Raw genomic sequence first — 15,701 nt, 5'->3', positions numbered from 1 at the left:
TTTTGTAGTTGGAGGGGATTTTGTTTCTGTTTCACTATATGTAGTGTCACTTGTGAAAATTTCTTTTAATATAAAACCTGTAACTAAGAGCCAAGTTTGTGTTTTCTTGAATTTTGAAAAGCTGCCCATAGGTTAGATAAAAGTTTATTTTATTTACTTCAAGGAGAACTGCTATTTTTTTTCCTCAAAACATTTTAAGGTGACTTTTAAGATCTGTGCGCGGGAGCACGTGTGCACATTTTCCGGCTCACACACATGTATGCGGTGATTTTACAACATACGCACGTATATGCGCACATGGTATAAAATCGGCTATACGCACGTACATGCGCATAGAATTTTACGTTAACGTGCGCGTGTGCATGCAAATGCCGCCTCGATCGCGTAAGGGGGGGGGATTTTAGTAGATAAATGTGCCGATGTGATTACTTGTTTTCCCAGTTTGCCGCAGTAAAGAAGAGGACTTCCTAAACCTCCTGACTAACTTGCCTTCCTTTTACCCTATTAGCCCCAACCCTTAAAACCCCACTGACTAACCTAGTATTTTTTTTTCATGACTTACATGCTGTCCATAGCAAAAGTAAAGTTAAGTAGATAAGAACCCCGGGGTGCGCTGGTGTGCGTACATACTTACGTGCTGGTTTCATTCATATTTCCTGGAATGCCCATGTCCCGCCCATGCCCACACCCCACCCCGTTGTGGCAAAAATATTTTTGTATGGTTAACGAGAGATACGTGCGTGGCTGAGGGGCTTTTAAAATCCGTGCGGGTCCGAGTCATGTGTGTATCTCCCGGCTTTGGCGCGAGTAAGGCTTTTAAAATTCACTCGTTTTTGCTTTAAGTATGCCCTTAGATGGTCCAGTTAGAACTTCCAAGAAAAAGAATAAAATAGAATTGCCACCTCCCAGACTTATAAAGGAAGAAACTGGCCTGTATGGCAACATTTGTTTCTGCATGTATGAAAAATGGAGCAGAAGAGCAAATGGTTTTCAGTGATATGGCAGTTTGAACTACCAGGAGCCCATAAAAGGTCAACTTTTTGCTTTTTGCTTTTTTGTGAAAATGTTCCATGAAAGGAACATGTTTATGCTGTCATCTGCTGGCAGTATGGAGCACTGATTTATAAACTAAAATAAAGAATGTTTTTACACAGCTATTAATTTGTAAACCTCTGCTTTACTGTGTCTTAAATGCCAGAGTACTGATATGCTTGTATTTTAAAAACAGATAAATTGAATTATAGAAGTTCAAAGGATAAGCACAGAGACGCTAACCCTGGCTTTATGAAGTCACATCAGTACTGGAAACCTATTATCTAAAATGATGATTTTGTGCCTCTCACTGAAAAATGTTCTGTTGATTATATTTCCCACAGTGTGTGTTTGCGGCTATAGGAAGGGGAATATATGTATATAATCTTCAAATGAAGCGTGTGATTGCCTACCAGCGAACTGCTCATGACTCAAATTTACTGCACATCACTAAACTTCCAAACAGGTACAAAACCTACTCCTTTTTATTTTGCATGACTAAAAAGATGTTTTGTTTTGGAACATGTACCCTACTTTTATATGTAGTGTTGTTTGTACTCTAAAACTCAGACAATTTACAGCACAATACTGGATTTTTACATACTGTCTTAAAACTAAATAATACCCATCAAATGAGAATTTGTCACATAAAAATTACAAGATTTATATAATCCTTTGTTTACTCATATTAGTTCTGAATCACGGTAATTTTTTATGCAAGTCCTCTTATAATTTGTAGCAGATAATTTTTTTAAATCTTTGATTCCACAAAGAAATTTGACTTTTCTGTTCTTGAAGGAAAGAGGATGTGTTGGAAGGAATAAGTGGGTAGATTCACTATTCCTGTCTAAGAGCAATGATGCAACAAATATTTTCAGAGTAATGAACCAACTGGCCGATTCTTTTACCAACTGCCACATCATTCCTTTGCTTCCACCCCTTAGAAAAATTTCACTGGAACCAGTGTAAACCAACAGCAATTTCAAAATCCTTGCCCTCATCTACCAATGATGCCATGGTTATGCTCCCTCTCCCTCCATCTGTTTGATCTGCTTTCTTTCTGTTCCCCTTCTCATTATTTTCTCTTCATACACGTTTTTGTTCCTCATGTAAAATAGACATCTTTTGGTTTTCCTTTTTTCTCTGAAACCTACTGCCTTCTGGCAACCATGATGTACCTACGCTGCCAAACTTTAAAACTAAATTTAAAACTTATTTTTTCTCTCTTGCCATCAGTTAACCAATTTATCTCATGCCATTATTCTTGTTATGTACTGTTTGTCAGCTAGTATTGTAGATATCCAAGTTTGTAAGGCTATAAGGTATCTTAGATGGGTGCTAAATAAGAGTAAAAATGAATAAAGAATAGGAGAAATAAAACTAATTCCAACTAGATTGTAATCTTTATTAACAACAACAGTCCTTTAAAAAGTGGTGGCTAGATGTAAGGCCCTATGTGCTAAGGATTTTTCCCAGAGGCACAAAGTAGAAGAAAAGTTTTAGTACATAGGCCCCCTGGTCAGAACTAGAAGGGATGTTGGAGGGAAAAAAAGGGGAGAGGTTTCTCTGGATGGTACAAAGATAAACTGAAGCAGCAAGCACATATAGTGACCTTAATACAGAAGTTAGTCTGTACAGTTTTTAAAACAGCCTGCTTAGATGCAAAGTCCTCAAGTACTTTGCACAAATTTTCAAAGGCAAAGCATGCAAATACATTGCACCTGCTTTTTTTGCAGGTACTTCTTGAATGGAAAATAACTTGCATAAATTTGAAGATGTAATCTGTATATGTTTTCCTTCCTGCCGGATCCACATCCTCTGGAATTCATTGCCAGAGGATGTGGTTATGGCAGTTAGTATAACTGGGTTTAAAAAAGGTATGGATAAGTTCCTACAGGAAAAATCCATAAACTGCTATTAATCAATAAGCAATAGTAGCTTGAGATCTAGTTAACGTTTGGATACTTGCTGGGTACTTGTGACTTGGTTGGCCACTGTTGGAAACAGGATGCTGGGTTTGATGGACCCTTGGTCTGACCCAATATGGCATATCTTATGTTCTTATACACCCAGGAACAACACCATCTAATGCGGTTAAAAGTCTGCATGTGGTAGAATCCTGTACATACTTTCAGCTGGGTTAAGGGTGGGCATTTTTCAGACAGAATTTTACTTGGGTAAATGACTTTTGAACATTTCCCTCATTAGGATGAGAAAGAAGCACCACATAATAGTGAATATAAGTTCTCTGTATGGAATGATTTTCTGTTCATAGTAGTACTATGTGATGAGAAATACGTTCTCTGAGCGCAGACCTCTGCATTAGTCAGGCAAGGAAACAATTGTCACACAGGGATACTAGGATAAGTGTATACTGCATCACCAATACAACTAATGTTCATTTCTGGTACTTCCCCTAGTATGAATTCTTTCCTTGTTCTGACAGACAGATAATTTCATGTTCAGAAGATGGCAGTGTCCGCATTTGGGAGATACGAGAGCGGCAGCACACTTCAGGGGAATCTGTTCCTACAGGTCTGTTTGCATGTCAGTAAAGGTGTAACTAAAGAGGAAAATAGCATCAATGTTATGTTTTCCCACACAAAATGATAATTTTTAGAGCTTAAGATCCACTACTTAAATATTTAGAAGTCTTCTGGCAAATAATGGCAATGCATCTGTTTAATTGTATGAGAATAATAATTAGGTGTTTCAAAATAAATTGTTGTTCCATATGCCAAATAGAAAGCATTGAACATATAGGGGTAGATTGTTTTTAAAAAGCGCGATCGCGTACTTTTGTTTGCGCAGCAGGCGCAAACAAAAGTACGCTGGATTTTATAAGATACGCGCATAGCCGCGCATATCCTCTAAAATCCTGGATCGGCGCGCGCAAGGCTGCCGATTTTGGGCAGCCTGCGCGCGCCGAGCCGCACAGCCTGCTTCCGTTCGGAACTCTCTTTCGCCCTCCCCTCACCTTCCCCTCCCTTCCTCTACCTAACCCACCCACCCCGGCCCTATCTAAACACCCCCCTTACCTTTGTCCCTAGATTTACGCCTGCGAGAAGCAGACGTAAATCTACGCGCGCCAGCGGACTGCTGGTGCGCCGTCTTCCAACCCAGGGGCTGGTCCGGAGGCCTGGACCATGCCCCCGGGCCGGCGCCACGCCCCCGGTCCCTCCCCCGAAACGCCGCGTCATCCGGTCCCGTCCCCCCCGACACGCCCCCTTCGAAAAACCCCGGGACCTTCGCGCGACCCGGGGCTCTGCGCGCGCCGGCGGCCTATGGAAAATAGGCTCGCCGGCGCGCAAGGCCCTGCTCGCGTAAATCCGGGCGGATTTACGCGAGCAGGGCTTTTAAAATCCGCCCGATAGAAAGCATATAACAAATAGAAAGCATTGAATATACCGGAGGTGTAGGAGGGCTGCATGAAACTGCAAGTTCACTTGTGGTAAAGAAGCTAGATAGAATGTTGTCATGTTTGAAGAAGCTGAAAATGTTTGTTCTTGATTTAGTGTGGGGCTTTCCCAAATCACATACTTTGCCTTCTCTTGTGTATCAATGTAACTTTTTTGGGAAACAAATATTTTACTGTATTAAACAATCTAGAATTAAATGGAAAGTTAAACATTCAGAAGAAAAATGTTCAGTTCGCTTGATGTAACCTTATTTCTCCAAAAACCATCAGGTTCACAGTGTCACACAGGTGGGTCATGTGACCACGCTTAGCACCAAATGGACGGATCTACCAGAGCTTTCTGGAAAGCCCTAAAGGCCTTTACTACTCATGTGTAGGTGTTCTTGCTCTGCTGCATCTCCACAGCTCCACTCATTTCCTTTCTGTCTGCTGAGCCTGTCAGATGTGGATTCGTTTTCAGTGCCACTGCTACATTTAATCTGCTCTTAAATCTGCTTTTTTTCATGCTCAGTCCTAAAATAAATACTCTAGTTCTCCCATATTAACTTGTTTTGAAGTGCCAAAACCTTTTTTTGTTGCCCTGCTGTCCTGGCCAATGGGATTTCTTTCCACTTCCTCAAAGCTGGGAATGTAAGGACTTACCACTGGTAGTCAGGTTACACCAAAGTGACCCTTAACCTCTGTAGTACCTTCTGGACTCTTCAGACAAATCCAGAAGCTGAGTGAAATCTCACTCTCTACACTCAAATCAAGTCAAGGGCTCTGAATGCAGAGCTGAAAAGAGCTAGTACGAACGCTCAGGTGAAAGCTGTTAAACATGGACTTACCTCTGATGCACAAGTCCAATAACAAGAAGTTGCAGACAATTCTGTAACATCCAAAGCATTCATGTCTGGGTAGGAGCTCTACATGCCAGGTTCAGACGATAATGACCTGGTCTCCAGAAATCCAGTATACAGTCTTCAGCCTCAACTTCCAAAGAGTCATTGAAAATTTCCACTTCCTTACAAGATTGACCTGGTGCTGTCTTCAAGCTCCACAGTGGAGCAGAGCAGGAGAATAATCATTGTTCACTTGACCAAATGTGTTAAGAGTCCAGCACAGGGCATTTCAATACTTCTTGGTGCATCAAATGATCCTTTTCTTGACACCTTAGGTTTATTATCAAGCACATTGATGCTTTTGCAGGTTTAGTTCCCCAAGCCTTTCTCGATGTAATTCATGCTGAGCAACAGTGAAATGGGTTTGGGACAGGAAACCTTTCTTGCTGCTTGGTCCTGGCACCCAAGGAGTTGGCTTTTAGGCTAAAGAGGTCTTTGACTCGAGGTTTGATGCATTTCCAGGCAGCAATTCAGCATGTCCTCTCTGAATCTATCATCCTAGAGCCATACATATATGTCAGGTTAGTTATGTTTAACAGAGGAGTACTTCACCGACCTCCCATCAAGCTTCTCTTTGCTATAGGCTGGAAACAGGTCTCCCACTGACGACCTTTCAGATTTTGTCCAGAAGATGGCCAAGACTATCCCTTTTAAGTTGAAGATTGAGGATGAGCCTAGGGCAACTCCTCTTGGTCTCCTATTATCTGGATGATCCTAAAAGGTTGGTGGCAGCACTTATCCAACCTATTTTTCAGGCTGTACAAGAGGATATGGGGAAGCTCCACACACTGTACTTCCTTGTGGTAAGAAGGTGGTCATAAAGTATTGTGTCAAAGCAGCTAAGGTTTTGGAGAAACCACTTATACCACAGTGTGGTAGTCAAAGAACTTGTGTCCTGGTAGCTCCTGGACATGATTCTCAAAAGGTGGATCATTTTTGGTAGAGTGCTATATTCCAGTCTACATAATACAGTTTTTGCACACAGTGCTGGAATGGACTAAGGATTTTACTATTTCTCCATTAAGGGAATGAGGTGGACTTCTATCACTTATTGGAGATAAGTGAGAAGTATGAAAAGCATCAAGTTTGCATGACCTCCAGTGCTTTTGAAATGGCATCAAGAAACTCTGCCATGTCCATTGATGGCTGCAGTATGTCATGGTTGCAGGCTTCAGAGAGGATATGCAGATGTGCCTTGCAGTGATGGAATTCTCTTTGGAGAAAACAATAAATCAAGGAAGTTATGGAACTCATGAAAAGAGCACAATATGCTTCAGACCCTATTCGCTGCCACCCCCAAACTATATTCCACATCTTAGAGGTTCTGCAGTGGCCTGCTTAGAAACCATTTTTTCTCAGAAGAAACACTTCCCATGCCTCAGTGCTGGAGACTTCATGATTGGCAAAGGAGCTCTAAGCCCCATACATCCACCCAGTCAAAACTCTAAGGAAGAGAGCCAGAATTCCAGTCATTGTTCCAGAAGACCTCCCTGAAAAGGGGAGGCTGTGGTTTTTTGTAAACATTAGCACAGAAAATTAAAGCTCGTGCAACACCAGAACCTGCACAGGTCAGAAATGTTCTAACTCTTGTAGCTAGAGCGATTGAATCTATCTCACTGTAGTAGAGAGGGCAGGGATTTTATTCCATGTATTAGTTTTAATAGTTTTTAATTCTGCTTATAGGAACACAGTTTTAGCAATCCATATGCTTCCTGGTTCCTAAGAAGACTGGACGATTCTGGCCCATGCTAGACCCAAGGACCTTGAACAAATTCCTGAGAAGGGAGAATATCAATATGGCATCCCTTGGTTTTGTAATTCTCCTTCCAAACAAAGGAGACTGATTTGTGTTTTCTGGCCTTACAGGAGGCATACACCTACTTAGAGATACATCCAAGTCACAGGAAGTATCTCAGATTTGTAGTAGAAAAAATCCACCTCTTGTGCCACGTTCTGCCTTTTGGCCTAACTTCTGCACTTTTGGATTTCAAAAAACGACTGTACTCAGGGTAACATGTCTGTGCAAATTGAGGATTCATATGTTTTTCTTAATTGGACAATTGGCTGATCAAGAGCAAATCTTGGTGGAAAGCAGATGAATCTATGCAAGTGCTGAAGTCACTTGTATTTATCATAAGCTACCCCAAATCTAGTCAGAGCCCAGACACCTCAAGTTGAAATTTATAGGGGCTTTGCTGAACATGATTCAAGTTGTCATGGTTTATTTCCCCACTAACTGAACCAACAATATACAGGCTGTAGCAGAAAGAATAATTCAGCTTTGGAGACATTGACTTGGTCCATGCTGAGAATGTTAGGCCTATGGCTTCCACAGTTTATGCCATGGGAATGACATAGTCTTCATATGAAACAAGCTCAATGGACTCAAGACCCAGTGGAATCAAGCTACTCAAGGACTTCGAGTCTCTGGGTCACATAGCAGCTTACAGACTTTCTATCTTGGTAGTGTTCCCATGCCAATTTAACTCTGGATCTTCCTTTTCAAATTCCTGTTCACCAAATCATCATAACTACAGATGTTTCCAACTTAAGCTGGAGAGCTTATCTACAATGGATTTATGCCCTGGCCCCTAGTGTCTTCAGGAGAAAAAATTGCATATTAACCTTCTTGAGCTATTGGAAGTGCTGATTGCTCTGAAGGTTTTCAGGAATCAGGTAGCCAAAGACAATTAAGTGCTTTTGGTTTACCTAAATAAACAGCGGAATAGGCTACATCCTCCTGAGGTGGGACATTTTCAAGTGATGGAACTGAGTCATCTCTCATGAGATGACACTACAGACTACATCTGGTTGACAGGCTCAGTTGATACCTGGACCTCTCACAAGTGGTCACTGGAGCAGGATGTGGAAAACAGGATTATTGACTGGTACATCCCAGAAAGATCTGTTTGTGGTAGCCCAGAACAGGAAAGTATACATTTTCTGCTCCAGGAAGAATTCAGAAGGCAGGCTAGCAGCATACACCTTCTTCCACTGGGGAACAGGACTGCTGTGTGCATATCCTCCCATAATTCTGGTAGTAAAATTCAGAAGAGACTCAGAACTGTGATAATCATAGTTCCTTTTCACTCGAGACAGATCTGTTTTCCACACCTTTGGAATTTGTGTGTATAGGCGCCAATCAAGTTGGAAACTTGCTTAACCCTGATCACCCGGAACCAGTGAACATAGCTCCATCTCAGCATCCATTCTCTGGCCATCACAGCCTGGATATTCAGGGGATGTAATATGATCCTTTGGTCTGTTTGAAAAGTCTCTGAAATCATTCTGGCTTCTAGAAATGAGTTCACCGGGTTTTAGTTTTAAATGGAAGTTTGTCTGGTGCAAATGGAAGTCCCTAAATTTCTTCTCTTGTCCCGTTCAGAACTGCTTCAGTAACTTCTGCATCTTTCAGAGTCTGACCTCAAAACCAGCTCTTTCAGGGTTCACCTCTGTGAACTGGTACTTATCACCAACATGTAAGTGGAAACCTCATTTGAGTAAAGCCTTTTTAGTCATGTGTCGCTTGCTTTAATTGAACATCGTAATATAGTAAATGTTGGTAGGAAAAGACTCAAGTGATCCGTCTAGTTTGCTTTTGTTATTTATTTTTTTTTAATGGTTATTGTTGCTCTTTACGGGTACTCCTGGGGGAATTCTGCAACAAAAAATGTAAAATGCTACATATTTTATATTGGTCAAAATAACACAATTTACATGACAGTCTTTAAGTAATTACATTTTAAATTAATACAGATAAAAGTTATTACTTAAGGATGCAGAATTTTAAATATTTTGAGCAGAATTTCCCTAGAAATTCACTGTAAGAGTGTCCCTTCCACTTGCTCTCCCTTCTCTCCTGGCCATTTTGCTCTCTCAGGCCCAAACTCCTCCACCTGCCAGTATCTCTCCCTTCCACCTCTAGGCTCAACCCCTTCCACTTTATCGCCATTCCCAGAATTTGACCCCATTCTCAGTACAGTCCCTCACACAGGCTCCCTCTGGCCCTCTCTCTGTCTCACACACATGCTCCATCTCGCTAGTGCACATATACACACCCTCATACATGCTCCCTCACTCTCTTGCGCGCACACATCCCCTCATACAGGGTCCCTCTCTCTTGCATACACACCCACACAAGCTCCCTTTCTCTCTCATGCATACACCCTCACACAGGCTACTTATCTCCCTCTCCCTCACGCACCCCTTCACACAGGCTTTCTCTCACACATACAGAATCCCTTCACACAGGCTAGCACCCTCACATGGCTTTTTCATACACACCAGCTCCCAATCTCTCACGTACATACACATTCCTACATAATCTCTTCATATAGGTTACCTCTCTCTGGCACTCACACCCTCTGCTCTCTCTCACACACCCCTGCTTTTACCCTCCCTGATCTCTCTCTCACCTTCGCTACCCTCTCACACACCCTCCTGCTCACCCCCTGCTCTCATTCTCTCTCCCCCCCCCCCCCCCCGCTCTCTCTTCTCACCCGACTCCCCCTTCTCTCTCACCCCCTCCCCCTTCTCTCTCACCCCCTCCCCCTCCTCTCTCACCCCCTCCCCCTCCTCTCTCTCACACACACAACCTCTCTACACATATTCACTCTCACTGGGTCCTTAATCTACGCCGCAAGCAGAGCACGTCCCGCAGCATGCGGGGGCCTTCCGCCACAAACATGCACACTCCGTTCGTAGCACGCCGGGACCTTTATCTTCACCAAGAATGGCATGCACTCCGTTCATGGCACACAGGAGCCTTTATCTTCACTGTGAGCAGAGCACGCTGGGGTCTTCATCTTTGCCTCGAACGGTGCGCTCTCCATTCACAGCATGCCGGGGTCTCCTATACCATTTTCTGCACAGAATTTGGCAGTTCTGTGAAGGGTGGAATTTTGTACAAATTCTGCGCTCCGCAATAGTGCAGAATTCCCTCAGGACTATTTGCAGGTTACCCTAGTCAACACGAGTTACCTTTTTTTTTTTTTTTATTGTCTTCATCATTTACCCACTAGGAATCCTCTGTGCTTATCCTGTGCCCATTTGATTTCCATTGCCATCCTTGTCCTCGTTACCTCTATTAGGAAGGCATTCCATGCACCCACCACCCTTTCCATGAAAAAATACTTCCTGACATTGGTCCTGACTTGACCCCCTTGGAGTTTCATATTATGACTATTGTTCTGCAGTTTTCTTTCCATTGAAAAAGGTTTTGATGCCTGTACATTAATACCTTTCAGGTATTTAAAAGTCTGTATCATACCACCCCATCTCTTCTCTCCTCCAGTGTATACATATTTAGGTCTTTTAGTCTCATCTCATAGCTCTTTTGGTGCAGGCCCAATACCATATTGGTCATTGTTCTCTGGACCACTTCGATCCTGTCTCTATCCTTTTTGAGATATGGTCTCCAGAACTGAACACAGTACTCCAGATAAAGCCTTACCAAAACCTGTATAGGAGCATTATCACGTCCTTTTTCCTGCTGGTTAAGCCTCTCCCTATGCAACCAGCATCCCTCTGGCCTTAGCCACAGTCTTGTCATATTGCTTCACTGCCTTCAGATCATCAGACACTGTCACTCCTAAAGTCTCTCTCCCAGTCCATGCACATCAGACCTTTGGCCCACCAAGTCACGTACAAGTCCTTTTGGATTTCTGCACTCTGGATAAATGACTATGCACTTCTTAGCATTGAATCCCAGCTGCCAAACATTTGACGACTCCTCGAGTTTTCTATCAGTTTTCATTTTCTCTACTCCTTCAGGCACATTCCTACATAATCTCCTCTTATAGGTTCCCTCTCTCTGGCACTCACACCCTCTGCTGATCAAGAACAAATCTTAGTGGAAAGCAGATGAATCTATGCAAGTGCTGAAGTCACTTGTGTTTATCATAAGTTACCCCAAATCTAGTCAGAGCCAGACACCTCAAGTTGAAATTTTAGGGGCTTCCTTCAGATCTTAGTGTCATCTGCAAAAGACACGCTTTTCCTTCTAACCCTTCCGCAATATCACTTACAAAGATATTGAACAGAACCAATTCCTGAGGCTCTACACTTACCACTCTTCCCTCCTCATAGTAGGTTCTGTTTGTGACTACTCGCTGTCGTCTGTCAGTCATTCTGATCCATTCCAGGCTTTTCGATTTAACGAACCTTCTGTGTGGGACTGTCTCAAAAGCTTTGCTGAAATCCAGATAAATCATATCGAGTGCTCTTTCTTCTTTGATCTAATTCTCTAGTCACCCAATTAAAACAAAATCAATCAGATTTGTCTGATCTGTTTTTCCTCTGGTAAAAACTATGTTGCCTTGGATTGTGCAACCCACTGCCTTACAGAAAGTTCATTATCCTCTCCTTCAGAAGCATCTTCATTAGTTTTCCCACCACTGAGGTAAGGCTAACCGATCTGTTGTTTCCAGATTCCTCCCTGCTACCATTTTTGTGAAATGGGACTACAATTGCCTTTATCTAGTTCTGTGGCACAACTCCTGTAGGTCTCTCAGCACTCCTGCCATCACCTCTCTGAGCTCCTCAGTATCTTAGGATGTATCGCATCTGGCCCCATGGCTTTGTCCATTTTCAGTTTCATTAGTTCCACCCAAACACTCTCTTCCATAAACAGTGTGGTATCTACCTCACTCCCAACTATGCTCTTACTAACCAGCAACGGTCCAAAGTGTTTAATGATTCTTCTTTTTCTTCATCTTATTCCACACAAAACCACCTCTGGTCTTCCTGCTTTCTTTTGACATACACTGTCTGAAAATGTTTTGTCACTTTGCTTTACCTCTTTGGCTATCTTTTCTTCCACTCAAGGTTTTGCCATCCTGATTTATCTTCTCATCTCTATGTGCATCTTTTTGCATTCCTTTGTACTTTCTGAATGCAGATCTTTTGCCTATATTTGTTCAGTCACCTCTTTAGAGAATCATCTTTGTTTCCTTTTCCTCTTACTTTTATTTACTTTTCTTACATAAAGATGTGCCTGTCTTTACTATAGCTCCTTTCTCCTCCTAGCCTTTTAGCTCCTCCTCAAGATACTTCCCCATTTTTTGAAAGTCTGTTTCTGAAATATGTGACTTTAATTTCCATATGTCTTTTGTCAGTCTCAGCGCCATATCAAACTATACTGTCTGATGAACACCTACCTGGACATTAGGGATGCTATTTTCATTTGTGAGCACCAGTTCCAATAGCACTCCATTCCTCATGGGTTCTATCACCATTTGTCTAAGCAGAGCCTCTTAAAAGGCATCCACAATCTCCCTACTTCTTACAGATTCTCCAGCAGGGATAGTCCAATCCACATCTGACAAATTAATATCTCCAACGAGCAACATTTCTCCCTTCTTTCCACTTTTTTGATGTATTCAGCCAAATCTCGGTCCAGTTCTGCTGTCATCTCATCTCTCTTCTAGGGTGTACATATTAAGGTCCTTCAATCTCATATCATAGGGATTCCCATTAAAAACAAACAAACCCTATACCATTTTGTTTGCCCTTCTCCAGACCATCTCCAACCTTTCTATATCTTTTCTGAGATAAGGCTTCCAGAATTGAACACAGTACTCCAGGTGAGGCCTCGACAACAACCTGTAAAGAGGCACAACTAACTCTCTCATCTATTGGCTATACCTCTCCCTATACATCCAAACAGCCTCTTGGCTCTGTCAACTACCTTATCACACTGTTTTGCTACCTTGAGATCATTAGACATTGTCACACCAAGATACGTCTTCTCCTCACCAGCTATCACTCCTGTTGATTTTTGCACCCCAAGTGCATGACTGTGCACTCTTTGGCATTAAATCTTAACTGCCAAATACTAAACTACACCTCAAGCTTTCTTAGATCACTTTTTATTCTGTCTACTCCTTTAGGGGTGTCCACTCTGTTGCAGACATTACTGCTCTGCAGTATTGCTGACAGATATTGAACAATCCTAGGATTTTTATTTATTTATTTATTTAACAGTTTTTTATACCGACCTTCATAGTAAATAACCATATCGGATCGGTTTACATTTAACAGAGGGTATAACTGAAGGAACAATTCAGGTAAACAATAGATAACAATAGATATGAATAAGTCAAAGTTACAATCAACGGGAATCGAGAACTTGGAGGCTTAAAACAAGCTGGAAAAAAGATAAAGGCAGGTAATAATTATAAAAGATACGATAGTGAGAACGGGTTAAAGCTTGAAGGTGCTTTAGCCTGGAGGTGCCAGAGTCCATAGTTCATGAAGATAAATGCCAAAGGCCGGGTGAGATTGGAGGGCCATTAGTGATTGTCTGGTGGATCGGAGAAGGCTTGGTGGAAGAGCCACGTCTTGAGTCTTTTTCTGAAAGTTAATAGGCAGGGTTCCAGTCTGAGGTTTGAAGGGATGTTATTCCAAATAGATGGGCCTGCTATCGAAAAAGCTCTGTCTTTGGTCGTAGAGAGGCGAGTGGCTTTAGTAGGAGGAAATTGTAGAGTGCCTTTGTGAACATCTCTAGTTGGTCTGTTAGAGGAGTGGAGTTTGAATGGGATTTCCAAGTTGAGTTGAAGTTCATGATGGATGGTTTTGTGTATTAGGGTGATTGATTTGTATAGGATTCTAGAGTTCACTGGTAACCAATGTAGGTTTCTGAGGATGGGTGAGATGTGTTCACCACGGCTGGTGCTGGTCAGCAGTCTCGCTGCCGCATTTTGTATCATCTGCAGTGGTTTGGTAGTAGATTTGGGGAGGCCTAGGAGGAGTGCACTGCAATAGTCAATTTTGGCGAACAGTAGCGCTTGGAGGACTGTCCTGAAAGGATCAGTCCTCCAAGCGCTACTGTTCTTAAGGACTGTCCTCCAAGCGCTACAGTCTTAAGGACTGTCCTGAAAGGATCAGTCCTTAAGTCTTAAGGACTGTCCTGAAAGGATCAGTCCTTAAGACATTCCACTTACCTTTCTCTCATCAGATTGAATGCCTTTTACCATTACTCTCTTTATCACTCTACCAGTTTCTAAGCCAGGCTATTACTTTGGGATGCACCCCCAGGCTATTCAGTTCATTAATGAACCTCCTATATAGGACAGTATCAAAAGCCTTGCTGAAATCCAAGTAAAATACATACAGCACATGTTCTTGATCTAATTCCCTAACATGATCTGCCCACGGTAAAACCATGCTGCTTCAGATCCTGCAATCCATTGAATTGTAGATAGTCCACTGTCTTTTCCTGCAGAAGAGTCTCCATCAAATTTTTCCATCACTGATGTAAGGCTAACCAGCCTGTTAGTTATCATTCTTATGAAGAGGGACCCATCCGACTTCAGAGATCTATTGAATAAATCCTTCAACAGACACGCCAGGACATATGAGCTCCCTTAATATCCTAGGATGAATCCTATCCAGCTCCATGGCTTTGTCCACTTTCAAGTTTTGCCAGTTGTACAAAGACACTCTCCTCCATAAATAGTGTCATCTACTCAGCTTTCACATGTGCCCCTGGCAACTATCCGAGGTCCTTCACCAACCTCTTCTTCAGTGAAAACTGAACATGTCTGCTTTTTCTTCATCTCTTTCCACACATTGGCCCTCATCTCCTCTCAGTTTTACAGTGTCACCTTTGGCCCTTGTTTTTCTCACTGACATATCTGAAGAAAGTTTCACACCCTGCTATTACTAACACACAGCCTCTCGGTGGGACAGTAGTTTTGGACTGTCTGTTTGCTACTTTGTTTAAGGGGTACAAACCAACTCCATTCCCCAGGGCCGTTTTTATGATTTTGTGTTGTCTTTTGAATGTTGAAAAAAAAATTTGCCTGTTCTTTGGTAACAACTGTTTTTCTATACACCTGCTAGCTAGGACATCCCACTTGTGTGACTCGGAGAACTGCTTGTCTTCAGAAAAAGTGAAGCTGCTTACCTGTGCCAAATGACTTCTGAAGCTAGCAGTTCACCAGTCACACAATCCCTACAAATTCCTCTTTGGAGTTGTTTCCCTACCTCTTACTCTTAGTCAAAACTCTTTCATGGAATTTAGGATAGCTCCAGTGCTGTGGCAGCATGGGACCTGTCGCACAAGAGAAGTAAAAGGCCTCCTTGCCTGGAAAGCTCTGGAAGAATCTGTCCATTTGGTGCCACAGACTGTCATCTAACCATTAGTGTGACTTGTGAACTACTGTCTTCACAGAACACCTGCTACATACAGGAGAGCAATTTAATTTTCTGTACCATATGATTTAAGAAAGTGATCCTTTTTAATGAACAATCTACAGCTATAAGCAATGTGAAGGTATCTGAGAGGAATAATCTTGAAAACACTGCAGTTTTGATTATACTGAGATAAGCTATCTTTTTCTCCACTGCTCTCAGTACTTCTTAGTATG

General features: G+C 42.3%; 1 protein-coding gene across 1 annotated transcript in view; it reads left to right on the top strand.

Moving 5' to 3' along the window:
• Positions 1 to 15,701, top strand: part of WDR41 (WD repeat domain 41) — a 176,215-nt gene that overhangs the window by 147,292 nt on the left and 13,222 nt on the right. The window contains exons 10-11 of the mRNA XM_029575399.1: positions 1,377 to 1,498; positions 3,479 to 3,567. Of these exons, the coding sequence (XP_029431259.1) occupies positions 1,377 to 1,498; positions 3,479 to 3,567 (211 nt within the window). The remainder of the gene's footprint in view (positions 1 to 1,376; positions 1,499 to 3,478; positions 3,568 to 15,701) is intronic.

Source organism: Rhinatrema bivittatum, chromosome 1, assembly GCF_901001135.1.
Source record: "Rhinatrema bivittatum chromosome 1, aRhiBiv1.1, whole genome shotgun sequence".
Lineage (NCBI taxonomy): Eukaryota > Metazoa > Chordata > Amphibia > Gymnophiona > Rhinatrematidae > Rhinatrema > Rhinatrema bivittatum.
The sequence above is the reverse complement of the archived record's forward strand: the minus strand, read 5'-3'. Positions and strand labels throughout refer to the sequence as shown.